The sequence below is a fragment of the Dermacentor variabilis genome, chromosome 5 (genome assembly GCF_050947875.1).
Source record: "Dermacentor variabilis isolate Ectoservices chromosome 5, ASM5094787v1, whole genome shotgun sequence".
NCBI lineage: Eukaryota > Metazoa > Arthropoda > Arachnida > Ixodida > Ixodidae > Dermacentor > Dermacentor variabilis.
In genome coordinates this window covers 28,718,925-28,744,613 of record NC_134572.1, presented here as the reverse complement: position 1 = coordinate 28,744,613, position 25,689 = coordinate 28,718,925, and the positions used below count along the sequence as shown (strand labels likewise).

At 45.1% G+C, this 25,689-nt stretch overlaps 1 protein-coding gene across 1 annotated transcript in view; it reads left to right on the top strand.

Moving 5' to 3' along the window:
• Positions 1 to 25,689, top strand: part of LOC142583470 (L-asparaginase 1-like) — a 32,366-nt gene that overhangs the window by 532 nt on the left and 6,145 nt on the right. The window contains exons 2-9 of the mRNA XM_075693958.1: positions 2,382 to 2,544; positions 2,761 to 2,878; positions 8,735 to 8,846; positions 9,846 to 9,971; positions 15,238 to 15,321; positions 23,244 to 23,370; positions 24,716 to 24,825; positions 24,968 to 25,153. Of these exons, the coding sequence (XP_075550073.1) occupies positions 2,382 to 2,544; positions 2,761 to 2,878; positions 8,735 to 8,846; positions 9,846 to 9,971; positions 15,238 to 15,321; positions 23,244 to 23,370; positions 24,716 to 24,825; positions 24,968 to 25,153 (1,026 nt within the window). The remainder of the gene's footprint in view (positions 1 to 2,381; positions 2,545 to 2,760; positions 2,879 to 8,734; positions 8,847 to 9,845; positions 9,972 to 15,237; positions 15,322 to 23,243; positions 23,371 to 24,715; positions 24,826 to 24,967; positions 25,154 to 25,689) is intronic.

The following is a 25,689-nucleotide window of genomic DNA, read 5'->3' as shown; positions in this document are numbered from 1 at the left end:
GCACAGCATCAAAACCAATGGCAAACAGAGAGGGGCTTCACTGTGGCGTTGTTATCATCTTATTAGCGTTCTATTTTGTGCTTCGTTTTAAAACTAGTCAAAGATAATTGAGCAGTACTTTCTTACTACCTGCGATAATTTCCTCTTTGAGCAAGTAGAAAAGCAGTATAGCCTGCCTTCCTGGTATACAGGGCAATTTCATATATTTTATATCAATTTGCCTAAAATGAAATGCTTGCTATTTTATGTGTCCATTTCAAGCACGTGTGGGTAGAGCTGGTGCGGTGAAGGATTTCGATTAGGTTACGTGGTCGCGTGCGACCACCGATCGCACAAATGCATAGGGGACATTGAGAGAGAGATTGCGATGTAGGTATACTCATAATATCTAAGCTGCTTACTGGCGTCATCTTATTTTGTCTATTCAGCTATACCAGTCAGCCGAGCCCATAGGTCGCTCCGGCGAAAAAACATCGTTAGCGCCACTGGTAACGACTCGGAGCACAGGATGTACGCTCACTGAATTTTTTTTTTCACTTTCCTATTAATTTTTTCTATTGCATTTTTTTTCTCTCGGTATAATTTTAGTTTATTTCGTCAATAATTAAATCAGTTAAGCTCGCGAGTGTAATTTACACTGCCACTTCATTGACCTAAGCCAAACTAGCTGAAGCGGAAGTGACGAAAGAGTTTGAAAGCACGCACGCAGCACGTCAACGCTATTTCCAAGTCTCATTGATTTATTTTTCATCAGGTTTCTATTTTATAGTTTACCTTTCAACGAAAATAGGGATATACACCTTATATATGCATATATACCTTGTTTTGTACAACAAAGTCTAGCAGGCATCCATATATTTGCGAATGGCAGTTCCATAGGCAGTCATCATTTACTCAAAGCTTGCACAAGGCAAGAATTTCCAGACAAAGCCAACCTGAGATACCTACCTCATTGCATTTCATTTTATTTATTTTTTTCCCAAGTACTCAGTATAAAAGCATGTTCTTTGTGACACTGTTCTTCATTGCCCAAATGAAGAACAGTGTCCTGACCATGGCATACTAATCTTCTAAGTGCTGCTGAATGTTCACGATAAGAGTGATGAAGATGTGGCTTTCACATGGGCTCCCCAGATTCTCATTGTAATGAAACCTCATGTTATATGGATCCAAGCGCACCATTTACCATTCCAGAATAGAGAGAATAGGCAGCTGTTGTTGATGTACGAGCACTCGTCAGAGTGCCCGTTGCAGGTGGCTCGAGAAACGAAAAGTGCATGTTACTCTGTAAAGGCAGCGCTCCTTGCGTGGACGAGCTTCGCCGATCGTACCTTCTATAAATTTCAGAAGCGACACTAGCATCGCGACGCAGATTTTCATGTGAAATATACGCCCAATTCACTTACCCTTACATTCTAACCTCAAGGAAACAACGTGGAACAACGGCAAGTAACGTACTCTGCTTTTTATTTCGTGTTACAGACTGCCTTCCATTAGCAAATCACAGTTTGTGCTTGCGTTCATGTGAACCTACCACAACGTCTAAATAATTACTACATATAATGTTGTTGCTAGGACTGGTATGAGTGAGCCGACAATAAGATCTCCTCTCCAACGCGACATGACGCTCCAATATGAATGATCAATCATTCTGCGCACGCCTGTTACATCGAACTATTTTGTATGTTTCTGGCGGCTGGTCGCTTCCAGCAGCTATATTGCATCAACATACCGTGAAATGTCGCTTTCCACTGCTTGGGCTCATACTTGGGCTCGCACTATACAATGCTAGCATTGTATAGTGCGAAAAGTATCGGCATTGTACTGAAGTCGCTACGGCTGACGCCAACAGCCCTATTGGGAGATAGGAGATAGACAGTGCTTTGGTGGCTATGTGCACCTACTGCACAGGCAGGCGCTCTGCTTTATGTATGAGCGGTCTATGCGCCCTCAATAGCCACTAACCGGGCGTCCATCGGCTACTGAGACAGAGAGAGTGTATTTATTTGAAGGAAGACGGAAAGGCCAGCCTGAACTAGCGTGCTATAGCGTACCATTCTGAACAGGGGAGAGGTAACGAGCACACGAAAGTTTGATGAGATATGCTGATCACATAGAAAAGAGATGCACAACAGTGGAAGCAAGTTAATTATTCCGTTGCTAACCAAAAGAGTTCCAAAATGTCATTCATAATTGTATAGTCCAAGAAGCCGCTGGGCTCAAGATCTTGGCTGTAGTCACTAATTCAAATAAACCTTCAGAAAGCGGCATAGAGGAGATTCTGGTATCTGCGCTTCTCGTTCGCGCGCAGCAGCCCTTCGGCTGGGTCCGTGCGTGTATGCGGTGAATTTCTCCGATAACAGTGTCGAATTCCCGTGCAGATGGCCGAGGGGTCTACGACAGACACCTCATATGCCCCCAAGGTGCTGCGCTCAGTGACGGGCGACAGAGACGCATGGTATTCGTGTACCGGTCCCGATCAGGCCTGCGTCTTGGTTATTTACACCGGCGGTACGATCGGCATGGTCAAGGACGAAAAAGGGCGTACGTTTGAAAGTTATTTTTAACTCCCTGTTTGTCTACTTCTGTGTAACCTAGCAGCAATAGCGCAGGCACTTTATATGCAGGTGCAGCCTTAAAAGCAATCTAAGTGTGCTCAAAATAAACCGGAGCCTTCAGATTCAGTCTCCTTTTCTGGTTACTTCTTGTTTTAAACGTTAAACATTATTGCATAATCAATTGGTTACTTATCCTTCGTAGTTCTCAAGCCGGCACCGGGTATCCTGGACAAGCGCCTGCGTGAGTTTCCGCAGCTACATGACGAGGAGTACATGAGGAGCCAATTCGGTGATTGCGAAAACTGTCCACTAGTGTTACCGTAAGTGAACTTCCCAAGGTTGAGGGCTGGGCGTGTTGGTATAGCTTATTAGAGGCTTGATTGCGCAACATTTGGACGACACACACGGGAGAGAAATACACCCACCACAGAGCGCTACTTGCAACTATCGTTTTATTCACTTGTCAATTGAATAAATACTGGAAAATACTCGGGGAGGGGGGGAGGGGGGATGGTAACAACAAAAGCAAAAAGATTTTTACAAACATGGCCATCTACCAATGCCAAGCCATCTTTGTCATGTGATCATTTTTGACATCGCAAAAAAGGAACCAAGTTACGCAATTCCAGATTAGCGCGTAAGGAAATGTGTTACCTTTGCACTAAGGGAGACTCATGGCATGCTCACGCACATACTTCCCAAACATGCAATTTCAGCGGCTTCGATTATTTCTGGCGTCATTTGGCAGCCATCTTTGCTCACAATCTTGCATTTAATAAAGAATGGCCGACATCCGCAATCTCTACAATGTATCCCAAGGTGTCCGGCGACAGCTTTTGAAACGTTATAGTCATGCACCTTTAATATTTCATTCAAACATCGTCCAGTCTGTCCGGTATAGTTTCTGCCGCACTGAAGTGGAATAGAGTATACCACTCTCTTAGAGCAGTCGACGAACTTTTTCCTGTGTTGTGTTTCACAGTCTCGTTTCTGTATGGCACCTGGGTTTACCTTTGCACACATGCTCAGCAATTTTTCCGGTGCGAAAAACACCACTTTTACATCGCATCTTTTACCAAGTTTCTTAACTCGGTGCGCAATCGAATGGATATAAGGCATCACCACTATTTTTTGTCGTGTGCTTGGACCACCAGTCTCCTTCCCAGATAATGGTGCCCTGATTTCGATTCCCTTGAGCAAACATCGTGCCACAGATACTAATACAAGGAACGGATAACCTGCCCCCGTGAGCCTACGCGTTTGCTGCCGAAAGCTGTCAGCAACGCTGTGATGGCACGATTTTTGCTACCCGTTTCTGTAACATGACTTAACTATGGCTCGTTTTACGACTTTCGAATGAGCAGATTCGAAGGGCAAAAGAGGCTTATTTTCACGCGGTTCGTATTGCCAACAATAACTGGAGCCCAGATTTAGTTTTAAGTCAAGAAACCTAATTGATCCAGCGTCTGGCTCTTCATTTGTGATCACCAATGGCTCTAGCCCCTCTCTGAAAATTCTTTCTAGGCATGTCAACCGCGATTGAGTCATGTTTTTAACATTTTCCACTAGAACTAAATAATCATCAACAAACCTGAACATACGAGCAACCCGTGAACTCATGAGGCGCGCCGCTAGGGTTCTGTCAATGTTGGCTAGGAGCAAGTCGCTCGGAATCGGTGCGATAGACGATCCTATACATATTCCTTGTTTCTGAAGAGGAGGAGGAGGAGAAACATTTATTAAAAAGAAAGGACAAGCAGGTGTCTTTCTGCTTGTGCGGGAGGCGCCCTTAGTCCAGGGCTCCTGCGGCTCTTGCTGTCTCCCGGGCCCGCCGCACCAGTTGCTGCTGGTTACGAGGGTCCGAACTAGTCAGCACGGCCTCCCACTGCTCGGGTGTGGGGTTGGGTATTTGCGGGGCCGCCTTCACGTTGGGGCACGCCCATGTGGTGTGATATAGGGAGGCGTAATCATTACAAAGGGGACATTTGTATGAATATAGTGTAGGGTGTATTGCGTGTAGTCTGCTTAGATGGGGGTATGTGTTGGTTTGTAGTTGTCGCCATGTTACGGCGTCTTCACGTGAGAGGGTCTTGTGTGGAGGCGGGTATTGTCGTCTGTTCAATCTGTGGTGTTGTAGTATGGCGTTGTATTGTAAAGGTACGGGCTCCATGGAGGCGGCCGTATCCCTCTCTTGTGGCGCCCGGGAGGCATGAGCTCGGGCTACAGCGTGCGCACGCTGATTTCCACGGAGGGACTCGTGTCCTGGAGTCCACACTATTTCAACGTCCGGCAATTGGGAGGCTTGTTTGAGGAGTCGGTGGGCTATTGAAGATATTCTGCCTCTCGCGTAGCTACGGCAAGCTGCCTGGGAGTCAGTAATGATTGTGACGTACTCGTTGGTCGGACTAGAGGTGATGGCCAAGGCGATGGCTGTCTCCTCCGCTACGAGGGCGCTGGCAGTGCGGACCGTCATCGAGACCACCTCTTGTAGGTTACAGTCGACAACGCTGGCCGTCATGGCTGCCTTTTGGGGGTACTGCGCGGCATCTGTGTATAGTGTGGTGGGGAGACTGCCATATTTTGTCTGTAGAGTTTTTGCGCGAGCTTGGCGACGATCGGCATGATGTTCCGGGTGCATGCTTCTGGGGATAGGGGCTACCTTGATGTGTTCCCGGAAGTTGGGGGCCAGATGAATTGCTTGTTCGTGGCCTTTGCCGTGTGTGGGGTAGCCTAGGCGCGCTAGGACTGTCCTTCCTGTTGGTGTGAGGGCTAGTCGTTCTCGTTTCCATTCCAAGACACGTAGGTGGATCTTAAGTACAAGGACAACAACTCTAAAAAGGCTTCAAGATGCATCTGTGAATCATTTTGAAAGGCAACGTTTCCGTAATTGTCAATACATTGTTCAATGCACAGCAAGAGCTCTTTGTGAGGAATAGAGTAAAATAAGTCTTTCACATAAAAAGAGTAAGCCAAATAAATACCCCTTGCCACAATTTTTCTCGTAGGAACGCAATAACTTGCTCAGAATTTTTTATTAAGAAGGGGTCGTCAACTTCCAGTAATTTTAACCTGGTCTGCAGGAACGAGGCTACCGGCAACTACCAGGTGTCTTTAGCAGTGACAGTTACCCTAAGCGGGCAGTCCACTTTATGGGTCTTTGCTGTGAAGAACATTTGTAAGCTTAATTTTCTCTTTTTATCAAGAGACTGATTCAGATTATCTAGTTTCCGTCTGACGCACAACTTCTTAGGTTCATTTTTTACTTTATACAAACAGACACTGGTGCGGCAATCAAAAGTCGCTCTGATGGCTTCTGTTGCTTTAGATAAATACAATTCCTTGGGTAACACCAAGAAGCCTCCTTCTGTATCGGCCGGAACTAAAGCCAGCGAATGTTCCTTTAGGTAGGACACTGCTTTTTTGACAGGAACAACGTCCATAGGTGTCTTGTGTCTCAGCAAAACGTCGATGCCTTCGGGCAAACAGCGGTCAGATTCACTTTCCGGAGCCAACTTGGACACGCGCTTGACGATGCCCAGACGAGATGGCGGAGAGAGCTTAGGTTGAACGCCAAACTATGCTCCCTTCGAAAGAACGTCCTTGATGATTTCCGGTAGGGCCACCTCGCCTCGTATGTCGATAGGAGCCAATGAGGAGGCGGTCTTTTGCTTCATCGACGCTGTTAGCTGCGAAAGCGTCTGCATCCACATGAATTCAGCTGTCGCATCCGCCAGGTTCCTAAATCTACGCCAGTCACGCTTGCCTCTTTGAGAACCTGATCCATGCACACGTAAGAAGAGGCAGTCCTTGAAGGAACGTACTTGCTTGTGGCATTCGGAGTGCAGAAGCTTGCATACCCGCATTCCCTTTGACTGCGACGGTGCAATGCCCCCGAAGAGAAGTAGTACTTCTGGAGTTAGCTGGTTCATCCGTATGTGAAAAGCCAGAATTCGTGCTCGGCAGGTGGCGACGGCAATGAGGATGCCATGAGTCTCCCTTAGTGCAAAGGAAACAGATTTCCTTACGCGCCAATCTGGAATTTTGTATCGTGGTTCCTTTTTTATCGATGTCAAAAATGATCACATGCCAAAGCTGGCTTGGCATTGGTAGATGGCCATGTTTGTAAAAATCTCTTTATTTTTGTTGTTACCCTCCCCCTCCCCCCAAGTATCTTCCAGTATTTATTCCATTGACAAGGGAATAAAACGATGGTTGCAAGTAGCGCTCTGTGGTGTGTATTTCTTTTCTGCGTGTGTCGTCCAAATGTTGCGCAATCAAACCTCTAATAAAACAGTTAACTTCATTTTACACGAATTCATCATTAGAAGCCGCAAAATTGTTCCAGCACACTCATACCTATGGCGACATTAATGTGCACTTTACCTGCGGCACCGCACCGTGGCACACTGTAGCATCTGGACTGAAAGATGTCCGAGTGTGTCGTGTTGAAGAAATAGAAAAGTAGGGGTAGAATGGGGGGGGGAGGGGGTGACCCCTGCACTGCTACGCAAACGTAATGCAAAAAAAAACATTTTTTTTTCAAATTCCCAAAACATGCTTGTACGCGAGAATGGTTCGTTAGAGCAGATCGCAGCCACCCTTGATGCTAGGCATATTTTTAGTGAAGGCGGTCGTTAAATAAGGAAACGCACTTAGAAGGAAAAGAGGAATAAAGCTTTGTGAATCCGGCCTTATGATCATAGCAAGAGGTGTTATGGAACGAAGTCGCTGACGAACGCTGTAAACACTTTTCTTGTGCGAGGTACGTCGTTGTTCGATTTATCTACCAATCTTCATAAGTCAGCTCTTTATGCCCTAGTTTGATGGCACGAAAGAATTGACCTTGGGCGTGATCAGAGATTGTTGTTCGAAACGCACGATCAGTTTGCCTTCAGTTTCGGCTCATGCGACGGCTAACGACTCGGCGTGGCCTAGGCCACTTGCGTGAGGCGAAACTGAACGCAAACGCAACGTGCACTTCGAACAACGATCTCCTATCACACTTGTTTCTGAAACGACTGGCTATCTGAAAATGCAGAACTGTGGCGCAGATCGTGCACCTGTTTCGCATGGTCTTGCGTCTTCAGGTTATTGATGGTGCATGGACATGCAGGGCATCCCAGCTAACTTTAGTCAAAGTTTAAAGTCAAAACTTTAGTCAAAGTTTAAAAATACGCGAGCGCCACGTAGCTGGGCAGAACAAAGGTAATGTTGTTTGCCGTGGCTTCAGCGACGGCAAACAAAATTGAGTGTATTTGAGTGTATCACTCAAATTATTTAATTATTTAGTTAAGCAACCTCTCAAATATTATAATTAGATGAAAGGTGTCAATGAGAAAATCGTAGAGCGACATCAAGAACTCCCGATACAGCTTTCTGTTGCTCAATACGTGCTACATAAAAGTGTTTTGCTGAGCGTGAAAGAAGCTCAAAAATTCACACGTAATTGTCACGGGACTGGCCGCTCGAGGCACATTGCGTGCATTCGCGGGCTCCTTTCACGCTCGGAAAAACACTTTTGTATAGCAGGCATTGAGCAACAGAAAGCTCTATAGGGAGTTTTTCATGTCGCTCTATTTTCTAACTGACACTTTTCATCCAATTATATTATTTGACAAGTTGATTAATCAATTAAGACTAATTATAAAATTAGGCGGGATGAAATAAATAGTTTGAGTATCTACAAGCGATGGCAAGCAACATTTCCTTTGTTCTCTCCAGCCACGTGGCATTTGTGTATTTTTAAAATCTGGCTAAAGTTTACTGGGGCACCCTGTATAAACTCTGCATGTCAGATGCATGGACTCGCTCAACGAAACAACACTAAGTTCATAACTTTCTGCTTAGATGGCCTAATGCAATAAGCTTACCCTGTAAACTCCACCGCATCCTTCTCCACTCACCAAAACGTTTCCTTCGTAGTACCAGCATTGCAACTTCTAATATAGAAGCTTGCCTTCATTCTATAAAGCCATTATTCTAAATACAAGATTGCGTGTTCTGTATGTTCTTCTTTGCGTTTAAAATGTCTGCCTATCTCTTTCTTGGGTCTTTGCCACTTTTTGCTCTTTCCCCTGCAGAGTGAATTCTTGGAGAATACAGGCAGTGGAAAAAGACTTTCCAATAAACGGCTTTCTTTCTCCATTCTTATCCCATTTCTTTTTCTGTTCCTGCAGGCCGACAGGAGATCCGCGACGGGTTATTTACTCTATATCGGAGTACAGTGTGCTCATAGACTCTTCTAACATCACGGTTAATGACTGGACGAAAATTGCCATCGACATTAAGGTGATAACTTTATTCCGAAGATCATAAAACGATCTGCCTGCGACTACTGAAATATGCTTTGTATGATTTGTATGCGTTGAGTGCGCTTTGTATGCCTATATGCTTCGTAAATAGGATTTGTACTGTTTTCATGCTCATTGTTGTACCCACTCCTGCTTGGGCCCAGAAGGGACCTGCAGTATCTGTAACTAAAATCAATAAATAAATATTTAGCCAAATTGAGAAGATAAGTTTAACAGTGAAATGTTCTACAAACGAGTCCATATGCCAGATAATAGCAAGCAAGTGTATATCCCAGCTTAAATTTTAGAAATGAGGCTGCATTTTACAAATTCACAAAATTATTTATTTTAAACTTTCTACATATAGCCACATTGTCAGTCAAGCCACACAGCTGCTCCGCTAGAGCCCGGTTCATGCCAAGATGGAATTCTTACATCTGTTTCAATCGAGGCAGTTGCTTCAGAAGGCTTTTTATATTATCACAACAAAGATATCCTATATAGAGATCTTGTGACTAATGGAAATGCTAGCATTGCCACATACTTAGAGGAGTCCTACTCAATGACCCGTAATCACAAAGCACTTGGTACGCTAGTGCACAGGCGACAGCCAATAGTGTTAACGAACATGTTCCCAGAGTAAAGCATTTGGCTATACACACCAGTGAATAACCAAACGGCTTTTTGGCCCATGCTATATGAATAAAGCTGTAATCTCAAATAATTTATGCCTACTCTTAATTTGCCTTATCTTTCTTGACTTCACTGTATATATTCAGTGTCTCACAATAATGAAGTCAGTCCAGAGTCAGCGCTCTTTCAATATTTTCCAGTTTGTTATCTCCTAAACCATTCGCGCACTATAGTGGAAACCATCGCAATGAGCCACCACCCGAGCTTCCGCGCTTAAAACACGCGGGAGCTCATGGGCATTCTTTATTCCCCCGCGGCTCAGGTCTCCAGCCTTCTCCTCAAAAATTCATATCTCTGTGCGCAGGATAACTATGACTCATACGATGGCTTCGTCATCCTTCACGGCACGGACACCATGGCGTACACATCGTCTGCTCTCTCCTTTCTTCTTGAGTCTCTTGGCAAATCAGTCATCCTCACCGGCGCACAGGTACTGAAAGGCAAAAATGTTTCGTAATTGTGCGGTTATTTCTCCTCACGCACATCAAGCGCACATCAATAAAAAGAACTGAAGTTATGCTGCAATATAACACCCCTCAAATCACGAATGCATCACTTCTAACTAAAAAAATATTTTACGTGCGAGGAAAACATGCTAAGCCCCAAAGCAGTCCAACCGACAAGCCTAAGTGTTTACCCCAATGTCTTCAGTGCCTAACTCAACGCTGCGTTCCATAAGGCATCAGGTGGTAGTTTCACAGATACTGAGACTGCGCGAAGATTATTGATCACTTTAAGTATTGCTCGGAATCCACTGGAAAAACAGCAGCAAGATATACAGAAATTTTTTCGTGCTTCTTTTTGCTGCAATAAAAGCTGAAAAAAAAAACTAGTTCTAAAATCGAGGGAAAACACGGTGAAGGCGGGAACTGGAAATTGAAGACGATGAGCGAAACGAGAACAAGGTTATAGCGGGACACAACGTTTCGACGAGTGGACTTGTCTTTTTCAAGGTTGCCTTGAAAAATACAAGTCCACTTGTGGAAATAATGGCTCTCGCTTTTACCTTGTTCTCGCTCAGCTCTAAAATGGGTGATTTACGGGAGCGACGACATCCTGATGGCGGTTATGGCGGGAGTGCCATTGAAGTTATCAAAATAAAGCATTTCACTGTCACTTTTTACAAAGTCAAGGCATGTCTTGCTTGTCAAAAAAAAAAGAAAGAACACCGGGAGGGATCCTTCGAATACACTGATGTAATAAAATATAATTCCACGACTTGTTTCTTGTCCCTCTTTAGTATCCCCTTTAAAAGGGTCTCCCGAAGCAGATAAATGCTTTCTGCGTTTCAAATACTGCATTGGTGTCGTAGCTTCTTTCCTTATAATAATCTCTGAATAGGTTGCGTTGACAATGACTATCTTCGTATTGTAAATGCTCATTGCTGGTATTTTATCCAGCTCACGTCATGGTTATCGCTTGTGTTACAAGCTGATAATATAGGCTTCCTGCATTTGCTTTATCTGCCGGAAAGACAGAGCAGAATAAAATGTGTAACTGTGTTTTGTTTTGTTTTAGTTTTTTTACTTTGCTTCGCTAATGTACATTTCAGTAAACGGAATAATTCGAAGCAAGTTATGCACATAGGCAGCCGCAACGTTTTTCGAATCTCATATTTCTCAATAACAATTCATCCCAATAATATATGATCATTTTTAAAAATGGATGCTGGCTCTGCATTATGTGTGTATAATAAAATAAAATTATTGCAGTGATATAAAGCAGTCACAACATTCTGGATAGTAACATGTGAAGGCACTGACGGATTCAATCAGCAATCAGGCATTCATGAAAAGAAGGGAATGAAAGAACGCGTAAAAATTTGGCATAACGTTGCACTCCTTATAAGAAGCCAAAGCGTCATTGCTTTTAAAGTGGATGATCACAAGAAAGTTAACTCAAATTTGCCCCGCACAGTCGCGTGTGGCTCATAGATTTTCATTTGTTTCTTTAATTTAATTTATTGACTCTACGACAAAAATCAATTATCGCAGCGCTACTAGTGTTACCATATCTGTAATGGCATTACCGAGGCTACAACCGGGACTATACCGACAAAATGCACTGCTTTGAGGCAAACCAGCACAAGTAGAGTGCACTTCAACACATTCTTATGAATTATTTTACAGCTGGATTTACTCTGAGAATATTCAATGCATTTGGCGTTCAGGTTTCTCCTTTTGTCCAAAAAATTGCGCCGTGCCATTGTCACGCTCAAGAATGGCTCTTCCACAAAAAAAAAAGAATGTCCAGCGTAAATTTACTGGATTCTGTTAAAACTCACATGCTGTCTACCATTATTTAGGAAAACTTTTTTCTGAAGCCATTTTTATATGAAAAAGCAATTTGATTTTATTCTTATATAGCACGTGAATGTCGTAGTTCTAGCTTTAGCGTTATATTGGGGCAGTTTATCATTTACTGACAAGAAAAGGAGTCAGTACGTAAGCAGCTTGGGAAGCACCCCTTTCGCCCTCCCCCTCCTTCCCGCACTTATTCTTGAAACAAAGCGTCTTTCTGGAGCATTTATTTTCCCTATGGAGAAGAGCTCAGCCCTGGCCATGGCATTCAGACAACGTTCTACATAATACGCCTCGGAGAAACTCTGTTTCTCGCATGCTTCACAAGTGTTTTCACGTTTAGACATTGTGTTTTGCCATACAGCGCAAAGTAAGAGGAGGAAGAAGCATTATGTACTTCATTCATCCAAAAAACTTTATTCAGTGCCCTGCGATTTCGTGGGATGGGCCTGGACCCCGCCTAGGTTTCGGGCAAGGGTTGTTGGCTCTTGGCGGCTTTCTCGGCTCGCTGGACGGCCAAGAGTTGGTGCTGCTCGTCCGAGCTGAGCAACACAGCCTCCCAGCGCGCGCGGAGGCTATTGCTGTTTGAGGCAGCATCACCGTTATTCTGTATTACAACCGTACATTCCCATAGCATGATCCAGGGTGGCTCTAGGGTCGCAATGCCTGCACTTGTTAGTCGTGTATAAATCTGGGTGTACTAGGTGCATAATAGCTGGACTCGGATAGGATCTGGTCTGTCAGTGCCGCCATTCGACAGACTGATTTTTGCTTAATTTTGGTTGCGGTGGCGAGAATGTACGCCTCTGCAACCTATGGTGTTGTGTAATTTCGTGAAATCTGCTCATTCGGTCTTCCTACTCCCACTCATCGGTAGTCGGGGAGGCAGGGCTAATCCAGGCTCGGTTCGTAAGCTCTCAAGCCCATGCGGAGCGCCGCCTCATTGCTACCGTCTAGTAGTGTGTGAGAGGGAGTGCAGATGAGATCTACACTTTTGTCGTGGTTATTAGCTAATTTTCGGAGCTGTAGTGCCTCTGGGGAGACTCGACCGTTGGCGAAGTTTCGTATGGCCGTCTGGGAATCACTGATAATTATGCCTGCTTGTGTTTGTGCAATGGCTAGCACGATAGCTATTTCCTCTGCAGTTTGTGCGTGTAGCGTGTTGACTGTAGCGCTCGTTGTGCATTTTTCCTCGTAATTTATCACCACTGCTGTGTAGGCACGCATGTGTCTGTATCGAGCTGCGTCTACAAATGTGGTGTCCTTGCTGTTACCGAATTTCTTGTGCATATTGCGTGCTCTGCTTTCCCGTCTACCCTGACGGTGAGTACAATGCATATTCTTGGGTATTGGAGGGATGGTTATCATGTCTCTGATGTGTCTGGGCATATCTACTTTGACGCCATATTGGGTATGATACCTTACACCTAGGCGATCCAATATTTGCCTACCTGTTTTAGTTTTGGGCAGGCCTTCGTATTGGTGCTATTCGTTGTGCCTTGATTAGCTCATCCAGTGTATTGTGGAGACCAAGCTGCAATAGTCTATCGTGGCTGGTGGGGATGGAGATTCCGATTTCTTGCTTGTAGATTTTTCTGATGCTCTTCTGGCTGACCTCCCTGCCTTTCCTGTCCTTGCTTTCTCTCTCTCTCTCTCTCTCTCTCTCTTTCTGATTAAGCATTCTAATTTGTATTTTTCTGACGAGTACCATAGAAGGTATGATGCCACTTATACTATTCTGCTTATTACGAACGCTTGGACTAGTTTAAGCAGATTGCCTTCTTTCATTCCACTATGTTTGTTGACTATTCGTTTAGGTAGCCGCATGATTTGAGATATTATATTGTCTAATTTGCGTATGGTCTCTCCATTGTAGCCGCTACTTTCAATGATGCGGCCCAATACTCTGATCTTGAGTAAAACTCTTGCTTGGGCTAGTTGGTTCATGCTTGAACGAGTAAAGGCAAGACACAAAAGATCAGGACTGAAGAAGAACACAAACGACAGGACCGGCGCCGGTCCTGCCGTTTGTGTTCTTCATCAGTCCTGGTTATTTGCGCCTTGCCTTTACTCATTCAAACTCTGATCTTGTCAACCTTGGGTATGGGCGTACCACCTGCCGTAGTTAGGTGAATTTGCGGATTGTTTCGTCCTTCGTAGTTCCGTGGTTTTCGGCCAGGTCACGTTGGTGCATAAATGAGGAGCTCAGATTTCTCTGCCGACCACGCCAGTCCGGTTCCTGCTAGGTATTGTTCAACTGCTTCTATTGCACGTTGTAATGTGTTTTTCAACCTGTCCATCGTTTCCATCGTTCACCCAGTGGGCGATATCGTCAGCGTAGATGGTATAATTGAGGCCATCGAGTTCCTGTAGCTTTGCTGGTAATCCAATAAGAGCCAGGTTAAACAGCATCGGTGATATTACCGAACCTTGGGGTGCACCTGCGCTTCGATCTGTAGTTCTTCGGAGTTAAGGTCTTCTATCTTTTGAATCCTGAGGAAAGTAAAGCCACGTACAGACAAAACATAAACAAAATCTTACATGCATATGACAAAACTGGAGCCGCTTTTATCCATGAGATAGCCGCAAGGTATTCATCTCGGGCTAAGCCAACAATTCACCCAGATTACACAGGCACCAAAAACAGACAATTAGACAAAGAGATTAGCAAGGCGGAATTGAGAGCAGCTCTACAAAAGGCTTAACACTACATCCGCTCCGGGACGGACGGAATAACAAACAAGACAATCCGAAATCTCGATGATGCCTCTCTAGAACAACTTACCAAGTATATAAACGAATGCTGGCAATCAGGTGCAATACCACAACAATGAAAAACGGCCCAGATTATTCTGATGTATAAACCAGGCAAGCGGCTGCAGTTGGAGAACCTGAGACTCATTTCACTCACGTCCTGTGTAGGCAAACTCATGAAGCGCGTTGTCCTAACGAGACTGACCAACTATATCGAGGATAATGACGTTCCCCCCCCCCTACAATGTTGGGCTTCCGGAGAAACTTGCCCACACAGGATGCAATGCTGCAACTTGAGCATCAAATTATAGATAACACAAGTCCGAACACCAAAGCTATCTTTAGGATTGGACCTGAAGAAAGCTTTTGACAGTGTTATGCACGAAACAATACTAAACAGAATAAATGAGCTAGGCCAAGGTCAGCGAGTATACGAGACTTCCATACTAACAGAAAGTCAATATGTAATTGATACAATTTTTTCGCACTGCGGAATACCCCACATGTTAATAAGCAATATGATCACTTAACCTTGAGTGCTAATCAAATGCTTGTCGCTTCCTTGTAGTTGCTTTTAGCGGATCGTTATTTACACATGCATCTTATTTCTTTCTGCATTCACTTTTGTGTGTTTCACTGCAGATTCCTGTATTCGAAACTCGTAGCGACGGGAGGGATAACTTGCTGAATGCCCTGATATTAGCTGGGAACTACGTAATACCGGAAGTAAGTACAGATAAGTAAGATTTCTCGTTAAATAAAATAGTCCCTTTAGACGCTGTGTGCATAGTTGTGAACGCCAAGATAGTACATAAAAAAGCAATATCACTGAAGAAAACAGGGATCTTTAAAACTTGTCGCGTGCATCCTTAAGCACTCATTATTTTACGCAATAAACACGATGTTCTATATCAGCCATATTTTACGAGTAACTAGTGTTACGATGGCCAAGCGGAGAAGCGACCTTCCAGCCTCTCCTGCCCTACTGCGACGAATCGCTTCGTTGAGCTAGTAATACGTCCCGTAGGAGAGACCAACGGCGACATCATGGCGAGACACGTTTTGAAAAATACGTGATCGATGGATGTCACCCGGCCACCAACCACGACCCCGCTGGCTGCAAGAAACTCCTAGGAAAGGGTGTACCTCGCGGCAACTACTAGCCGCCAAGGCTGTTCAAGAGTGATTGCAACTCGGTGACGGCTGCGCCATCCCAGGAACCAAGACGCACCAGATTCAGTCAAACATGACAGCTTGGATCTACGAAGATCCCCTCTTTTCTCTGGGTCAATGAACTGGGTGCGCCTGGGGTTATTTTGCCTGTTGTGTTTCGTAAACAAGTGTACTCCAATTCAGATGTGGTAGTATTTGCTGACGTATCTTGGAATGCTCTCCCAGAAAGATGTCTGACTTGTAGCTGATGCTACAAGAACAATGTACAAGAACAATTCAAGGCTGTGCTACGTGCTCCGGTCGGTACGGCTACCTCTTCTTTTACTTGAATAAGTTTACTTTTCCTACGTAAATAAACCCCCTGTTCCGTTCCTCCAACCTCTCAACCTCGTAATCATCACTGAAGAAGCAACCTTCATCAGCCGGGCGACGGCGTGGGCCCGCTTAGCCTCCGTGTGACGCCCCGGTAGCGTAGGCTATCTACCTACCCGTTATGAGACGGGCAGATAGATAGATAGATAGATAGATAGATAGATAGATAGATAGATAGATAGATAGATAGATAGATAGATAGATAGATAGATAGATAGATAGATAGATAGATAGACAGACAGACAGACAGACAGACAGACAGACAGACAGACAGACAGACAGACAGACAGACAGACAGACAGACAGACAGACAGACAGACAGACAGACAGACAGACAGATAGATAGATAGATAGATAGATAGATAGATAGATAGATAGATAGATAGATAGATAGATAGATAGATAGATAGATAGATAGATAGATAGATAGATAGATAGATAGATAGATAGATAGATAGATAGATAGATAGATAGATAGATAGATAGATAGATAGACAGATAGATAGGTCGCATAGGGTAGAGAGCGACACAGACTCCGAGAGTGAGGCTAGACTCTGTGACCATGAACCCCGAATCCTACACTAGATATGTGCTATCCAACTACGGTACAGATAAAGTTGTTTATATTATCATTGTTTATATTATATTATCATATTAGCGTAAGGGCACCGAATAGGTGTTGTGTTAACGTGGCACTACTTGGATCGCATCCGGCACAGGGACTCCCCGGACTGTGACGCGTGCAAAATACCTGAGACAGTGCAGCACACATACTTGTCGCTGATCCCTTGAGTAATTGTGAACGGCTTCGATTGGTATCTACGTTAGCGTAAACTAACAACAGGTTCTTCAGTGAAAAAGTGTTACTTGGCCATCCGCCGGACATATGAATTAAGCGAGCCTTCAAAGTTCTTCGTCAAGGTCGAGTATTTATTTAACACAGACCTTTATTCAAGGCTGTGAACAGGCCTTTCGCTTGACTGTCCTCATCATTACTCCTCAATCCCCTATTTTATCCCCTTTCCTTTCCTCGTGAGAAGAGTAGCAGGCTGGTTGACTCTCACTCTCCTTAATATTTTTACGTGTAGAATGACAAGGCGGAAGAGGCTATTTACTGGCTACTTACACTGGACTGGAGCCAGAGCACCAGTCCGACATTCGCTCGCGCCAAGGGCACAGACCCACTTCGTCGTCGTTCTCGCGGCGGCTCGTCTCTTGAGCATCTCCCGATAATAACGTAATACTACTCCCCCCCCCCCCCATGGCAAAAGCGCCGTCACGGTGCTGTTAAATATCCAAGGCGCGTGGAGAATTGTAGGGCTTGAGTCGGGCGACGTGGACAATGTCACTAGTTTTCACAGCGGAGGACGTAGTGGGCGTGGCTAGAACCATTTCATAGGCGACATCGGTCACTTGGCGGAGCACGTGATATGGGAATGTATAACAGGAAAGCAATTTCTCACAGAGGCCAACTTTACTCGATGGGGACCAAAGTAACACGAGGGTGCCGGGCACAAAATGGACATCACGGTGACGGAGAACGTAGCGTTGCTTCTGTTTGTCTTGAGAAACTTAGAGACGAACGCGCGCAAGTTGACGAGCATGGTCAGCACGGGCGATTGCATCACGGGCATCAGCGCTAGTTGAAGCTGTGGTGGACCGAAGCACAGTGTCTAGTAGTAGCTTCGGTTCTCGGTCATACAAGAGGTAAAACGGGGAACAGCCAGAAGTTTCGAGACTGGAAGAGTTGTACGCAAAGGTAATAAAAGCTAGAGCCAGGTCTCAGTCACGGTGGTCATTTGAAACATATTTCGGTAGCATGTCTGTAAGGGTGCGGTTCAAACGCGCAGGGAGGCCGTTCGTTTGAGGGTGGTAGGAGGTGGTAAATTTATGCTGTATGGAGCAGGCCCGCATAATGTCGTCAATGACTTTGGCCAAAAACCTACGGCCACGGTCCGTTATCAATTGACGCGGAGCACCATGCATCGAAATGATATCATGTAGAAGGAAGTTCGCAACATCACTTGCGCAACTGGTCGGAAGAGCGCGGGTTACGGCGTAGCGGGTCGCGTAGTCAGCCGCGACTGCAACTCACTTGTTTCCTGATGTAGATTCAGGAAATGGGCCGAGAAGGTCTAAGTCAACAAGATGCAAGGGCTCGGCAGGGTTATCGAGCGGCAGCAAGTAACCCGAGGGGAGCTGGGGAGGCTTCTTGCGTCGTTGGCAAAGCTCACAAGCGGCGGCGTAACGTCGTAAGGAACGGGCAAGGCCCGGCCAGAAAAAAACAGCTACGTACATGGTCATAGCTTCGAGATACGCCGAGGTGTCCTGCCGTTAGTGCTTCTTGAAGCTCTTCTAGAACGATTGAGCAAAGGTGTTTAGGTATGACAAGTAGGAACTCAGAGTCGTCCGGATGAAGGTTACGGCGGCACAGAGTACCGTCGCGGAGGGCGAAGAGGCGTAGAGTGGGATCGGCCGGAGTGTGTTGAAAACGTTCGATGAGTGCTCTGATGTAGCCGTCACGACTTTGCTCGTCCGCGAAATGAAGCAGCTGGGACACAGAGAATACGCAGGCAGCACTGGTAATATTGGAGGAGTCAGGGTAACGCGACAAGCTGTCGGCGTCTTGGTGCAGGCGACAAGACTTGTAGACCACGTGATATGAAAATTCGTGTAGCCTCAAAGCCCATTGACCAAGCCGGCCTGTAGGATCCTTTAGCGATGTGAGCCAGCAGAGAGCATTATGGTCAGTGACTACGGAAAAAGGGCGACCGTAAAGGTAAGGACGGAAATTCGCAACTGCCCAGACCACAGCAAAGCATTCTCGTTCCGCAGTGTAATAGTTGCGCTCGGATGGTGCTAGGAAGCGGCTCGAATAAGCAATAACGCGATCCTGGACACGCTGACGCTGGGCTAAGACAGCACCTAAGCCATGACCGCTGGCATCTGTACGCAATTCTGTAGGGGCATCAGGGTCGAAGTGGGCGAGAATGGATAGTGAGGAGAGAAGAGTGACGAGACGAGAGAAGGCGGCGTCTTCTGCAGTACCCCACGAGAATTGCACGCCTTTCTTCAAAAGATTAGTGAGGGTTCTAGCAATTGCCTCAAAATCTTGAACAAAACGACGAAAGTACGAGCATAGTCCTACAAAACTTCGCACGTCTGTGGCTGTCTTCAGAACCGGAAAGCCTCGGACAGCGCGAGTTTTGTCGGGATTAGGCTGTACTCCGGAGGCGGCAACGAGATGGCCCAGAACATTAATTTGACGGTGGCAAAACGACATTTGGACGAGTTAAGTTGCAGCTTCGCCTTTCGAAATACATCAAGTATAGTTGTTAGACGCTCAAGGTGAGTGTCGAACGTTGGCGAGAAGACGATGACGTTGTCGAAGTAGCAGAGGCATGTGGACCATTTGAAACCTTGGAGCAAGGAGTCCATCTTAAGCTCAAAGGTGGTAGGGGCGTTGCATAATCCAAAGGGCATTACTTTAAATTGGTATGTGCCATCAGGTATGACGAACGCGGTTTTTTCTCTGTCCATATCGTCAACAGCAATCTGCCAGTATCCAGAACTAAGATCAATAGAAGAGAAATAGCTGGAACCGTGGAGGCAGTCAAGGGCATCGTCCATACGTGGGAGCGGGTAGACATCCTTCTTAGTAATGTTGTTCAGATGACGGTAGTCTACACAAAAAGCGCCATGTGCCGTCCTTCTTCTGAACCAACACCACAGGTGACGCCCAGGGACTCGACGAAAGCTCAATGATGTTTTTATCTAGCATTTTGTTCACTTCACTTTGAATTACTCGGCGTTTCGACGCAGAACCACGATACGGTCGTCGGTGAACAGGCGTAGCATCGCCAGTAAGAATCCGATGCTTGACCGCGAGCGTCTGGCCTAAAGGGCGATCGTCGAAGTCGGAAATATCGCGGTAGGATGATAATACTTGGCAAAGATCTTCAACCTGCGCAGAGGACAGGTCCGTCTCAACCATTTTCTTTGTGTTGTAATCGGCGCAAGAGGCTGGCGCGAGGGGCCTGCGAAGCTCGCAAGAACCATCGGTTGATAACGCTGCCACATGACGTTCGCCTAGACAGTCAACGATGACATGGCAAATACCATCCGGCAGAATTTGCTTTCCGAAACCAAAGTTAAAGATAGGCATGCGAGTGCGGTTCGCAGTAATAGTAAGTATAGTGTGAGGCACGGTAGCGTCATAATGTAGTGGAATGTCGGGCAGAGGAGTGACGAGGTACTCGCCATCAGGAACTGGTGGGGACGACAACAGTTCAGTAAAGGCTATTGACTTTGGCGGCAGGCGAAGAAAGCCGGTGGGGTGTAAGCGGCACTGGGGTGCGTCAGAAGGTTCTGCGACAATCCGCAACTCAAGGCGACGCGTACTGGCAGAGCAGTCAATACGGGCAGAATGCTTGCAGAGAAAGTCGAGGCCGAGAATTAGGTCGTGGGGGCAAAGAGCAATCACGGTGAAGAGGACAGGAGTGTGGTAGTCGGCGATGCTGACACATGCCGTACACATGCCGATGATAGGCACAGTACCGCCATCCGCAACGCGGACGACGCGTGCCGACGCTGGGGTGAGGAGCTTTTTGAGTCGTCGTCGGAAGGCAGCACTCATAATAGAAAGATGTGCGCCTTTATCGATGAGCGCAGGGAGAGCATAGCCGTCAACGTCAACGTCAAGAAGGTTTTGGTTCGTAGGTAACGTGAGGATATGAGGGCAGAGTCGACAACGCAGCTTCGCCTCCAGAAGCTGCAGTGCCTAGTTTTCCGGCTGGGTCCGGGAGGCGATAGGCGGCGAAGAGAAGCGGCGGGGTTAGGGCGAACGAGACTGATGGCGTCGAGGTGAGGGTGAGCGGCTGTAGCGAAGGTTCGGAGCAGGGTCACCAGCGGCAGTGGGTTCATGTAATAATATATTCTCCTCTTTCTTTCCCTTTCTCCCTCAATAAAACTTCACTTCACCTAGATTCCGGCACTGGTGTTGGATCTGCATAATTATTTTGTAACTATGCGCGGCCTGAAGAACAAACAACACGAATAATCTTTCAGTGCAGCTATTCAGTAGCGTCAAGTTTTGTGCAAATATCATTTATACTGTTTTCCTATAGTTATGGTTCGGTTATACAATTGAAATTGTACCGCTTCGAATCTGTTTGAGATTATATTTTTTTCACTCCGGAGTTTAACCAGAACTGAATCGTTTTCGGTGAACCGACACGAAAGCCGTAACAAAAAAAAATGTTTCAGTTCGATACTCTAGCGGATAGTTCTTCCAATCCCTTTACGTTCTAAATGAAACTTGAAGTTTCATATAGGATTTCTATATTTTAGGTGATGAATGTTTTGAGGCCAAATCAAGACGCGATTTTTGTTCCTCGACAATATACTTGAGTCATGACGCAGTTGTCCAGCTGTTCTATGTTTATTATTGTAACTCAGCGTAGAGTGCCCACTATGACTATTCACACAAAGATAACTGGACGCTCAGCGCAAGTTTTAACCCAAAATTTCAATACAAATTGCTGCCTCTCAACCCCTCCCATAGACAGCAACCGCCATTTTGGCGAGGTTGAGTGACGTCAGGAACTGAGAGGCCACATCGGGTGTCGTCTGCTTCAAAACAGTTCGAAACGAAATTGGTCGTATTTCTTGGTACACTCCGCGCCCAACGGCGTAGCAACGGCATTGCCGCTGAATTTTGCCCGCAATTCTTCACTTGCGCAATAAAAAGCAGTAGCAAACCACTAAAATGCGTCGAGACGCACATGCAAATACAGACAAACACAGGGTGGTAATGACATGTTTCCAGCTTCTGTAATCATTTTCGATGTTTGAAGTGCACAAAAGCATGGCCTTCCATACCGGCTTCTGTTACTCAAGGGAGCTGTGTTCGGGGATGCCCATCCGTTTCGTCATCACTCATTGTCACCGCGCTCCTTTAAGGTTCAACTGCGACAGTAAAAAATTCAAATGCAAGTTTTCCGCTGCCCCGAATGCACTCAAATTTTGCCAGCTTACAGGGGGACGCGTACGCATGAATATTGAATGCATAACTTATACTCGAAAGTTTGCTGTCATGGCCCCTTTAACCTAAGTATGGACTGTCTTGTAATTTTACTGCCCAATAAAATACGAGACATGCATAAAGCTGATCCTACAGTAGTACGCCAGAGCCTGTAATTTAGTGTAAAAATTACTGCGTGCGCTATTCTTTACATATTTCAGCTAATGTTACAATGGTAAATCGTGAACCACCTGGAACAAAAGCAAAGGATGGCATAAGCCTTTGGCCCCACAACTGCGAATGAAATAAAGTAGCCTACTTAGACATGGATAGTCGGAAAATTAATTACTATGTCATGCAGAAAGCTTCGTACTTCACACAGAAAAAAAAGTGAGAAATTATTTAGCTAATCCGCGCCATTACTTCTGTTCTGTCACGCAGTTATACTTACCTTTTAGATATTATAATACAAGAATTTCAGCTTCTTACTGTGAATTATTCTTTTCATACGACCCAGCTCATTCCTAATAACAAACCATGCTATAACAACTGCGTTGTTGCCCAGTTCCCCGTAGCGGGTGAACGTAATTACATGAAGAAAAAGCAGGAAAGCGGAAATGAAATGATGGTCTTCATTGTGGGGTAATGCTGCTATAGCAGTAACTGAATTCAGAACTGAAAGAATCGCTGAAGTTTGCATGGGCTGTCTTCCTTTCACACAATTCTTAACCGTAGTAGCCATTTCTACTGAAGGCTGCGTCATTAGCTTCATATATCTTTTAAATTATGCATTTTCACGGCAGTACTACCCATAATTGTATCTTCTTTTCATTTATATATCTTCAGATGAGACTCTAACATAAACTATTTCCGAGTATATACAAATAAATCATGCTCTATGATGCCCATGCTTAGCGCCGAAACCACCACTGCTCCCTGGCCACATTTCCCTACTGCGTTTGACAACAAAATATTTTTATGCCGTCTCAATGTGTCGCCGTTCATTTTCATTACTTTTTCTTTTGCTTTTTTTTCACACTTTTACGGTCATGCAATGTAAAGCTACCATCTCAACGCACAGGTGACGCTAATGTTCCATGGTCAACTGTTTCGCGGAAACCGAGTCAGCAAATTCAGCATATCTCACTTGGATGCCTTCGCATCATTCAACATGGCCCCACTTGCGACCATCGGCATCAACATTCAAAGTGAGTTTAGGATAAAGGCGCTACTTCATCTTAAGCTCATGATGCCGAAAGTTTGTTATTAATTTATCAGTTTGTCATCAGTTTCACAATTATTAAGGTTATCATTTATTAAGTTTATCAGTTATGGTGATGATGATGAACTGTGTATGCACCACGAAAAATTACGTAACTACGTAATAGTTTAACGTGCGGTTTACATAAGTTTACGTAAGTGAGGTTCTATGTATGTTATAGTGAGAGCAAAACATTGAAGATGTACTAAGAGAATACCAAGCCCGGTTTCACACAAAAGAAAGATGCTCTTGCACTAGAAATACTCGTAGGAGCAGCTGCCAAACAGTACTAATGTTAAACTTTGTTAGTTCGGCCCCTCGTGAGTGGTTTCGATATGAGAAGGCTTTCCCACAAGCTGGAACTCGCATGAAGAGCGCCGATTATTTCCGCTCTGCGTGTATGAAGACGCCAGCGATAAAACTTGAGATTCTTAGAAGGGCTTGACTCAACTCAGACGTACTTAAGAACTACGCTATTTGGGTGAAGGGAAAATAATTTTGCCGAAACGTTGCTGCAGTTCTTGCACGAGGAATAGTTTTTTTTTTATTTTCATTTATTCTCCATGGGCCTTGCGGCGATTCCCCATGAAAAAAAAAAGATCTGTGTGCAATATAATGAAGCAGACAGAGCTTCGGAAATCGAGCACTTGTATGCTTTCATATTGTGGCATAAAGTTGGGCTTTATTGCGTTTTATGCAACTGTATTAATTGTCACCAATGCAAGAAGTACGCCCGTCTAGCGTAACAGATTACACGAAAAAAGCCGAACGACAGTAGTCAGGTGAAAAGACTCCGTTCAGAGGTTTGTGTCACCAAAACAGCTACTATAGAGAATTTCATGACTGCCGAAGAATGAGTGAGTTTTTTCTGTGGTGCCCATTAAGTTGTCTTTGCATATATACGCGTAATATAGTTTACCGAGACATTCATTGCTGAACTTATTTTAACGTGTTCAAATAAACACTTGCAGAAATTAAAAAAAAATGAAATATATATACTGAATAGATTCTTTAGCTACTCACCAGCACGGTGCACATCGGGGGCTTCATCTGCACGCGGTTTGACCGTGATGAGAAAAGGGTGAAAAACAGCTCTCTGGTTTTATTACGAGAGTAATTTGTCATGGAAGTGATGGTCCTGCTTCCTTGTCATCAGTGCGGCATCCGTGTGCTAACACTAACGCTTGGTCACCCTTTTAGATTACATTTGCAGCGCTGCAAGAGCATTCTAAAACGAACCTCGGGATATGGTAACAGTCACGCAGGAAGCGCTGAATGGATGTTCTTTGCAGTCAACTGGGACCTCATCTTGCCGCCTCCAGAAGGTACATTCTACGCCCACACGGTTTTGAACAGACATGTGGGCATACTTCGCCTATTTCCCAGCATTACAGGTGAATTGGTAAGTGAGAAGTCTCATCATTTTTAGGCATAGGTATATGGCGAAGGTACGACCATTAGGAGCACGTTTTCTGTAACGCAGCCTAAATGCATGCAGTGCTAATGGGTCGTAGACTTATTTCTGACAATTCGTTCCTGCGCAGGTGGAGGCCTTCTTTGGAATACCAATGAAGGGTGTCGTGCTGCAAACCTACGGGGCAGGCAACGTACCCACGAAGCGCAAGGACATCATGCACGCCATTCGCCGCGCCACAGAGCGAGGCGTCCTCATAGTGAGCTGTTCTCAGTGTCTTAATGGAGCCGTGGATCCCGCCTATGAGACAGGGCGCGTAAGTAATAGCTTTGTCAGCAGTGGTCCGGAACACACTTCAGAATACTTAGCACACATGACTATGAGAATGATGATAAGCAGAGTGCACATAGCGAAGACGCACTTATTTTGCAGCGTACAAAGAGAAAATTATCCACGACACTCAAAAACAACACAGCAGACCTCAAAGATATCGATCTTACTTGTATTATCAGTGGATTTGAAATGTTGACTTCGTTGAATTGCTTGGTAGGTTGTCCGTTCCCATGTTGCGCGTTTTTGAGCTTTGAAGTGTTCAAACATATCAAATGCAAGAACCGTACAAAGCAATTACGAAAAATGAAAACCTCTGTGAATAATATTATTATTTATTTTCAAATATTTTATTTTCTTTTTGCCTAGACAAAATCTGAGGCACACCGAAATGGGGCATTAATTTGTATCAGAGACTCCTTTCGGTGACAGCATAACTATTCAAAAGTTATTATATAGCCGCCGGTTTTCACAACTTGTCTTCAAGGTCTTGATATATTTATCCTTATCTCAAAGCATTTG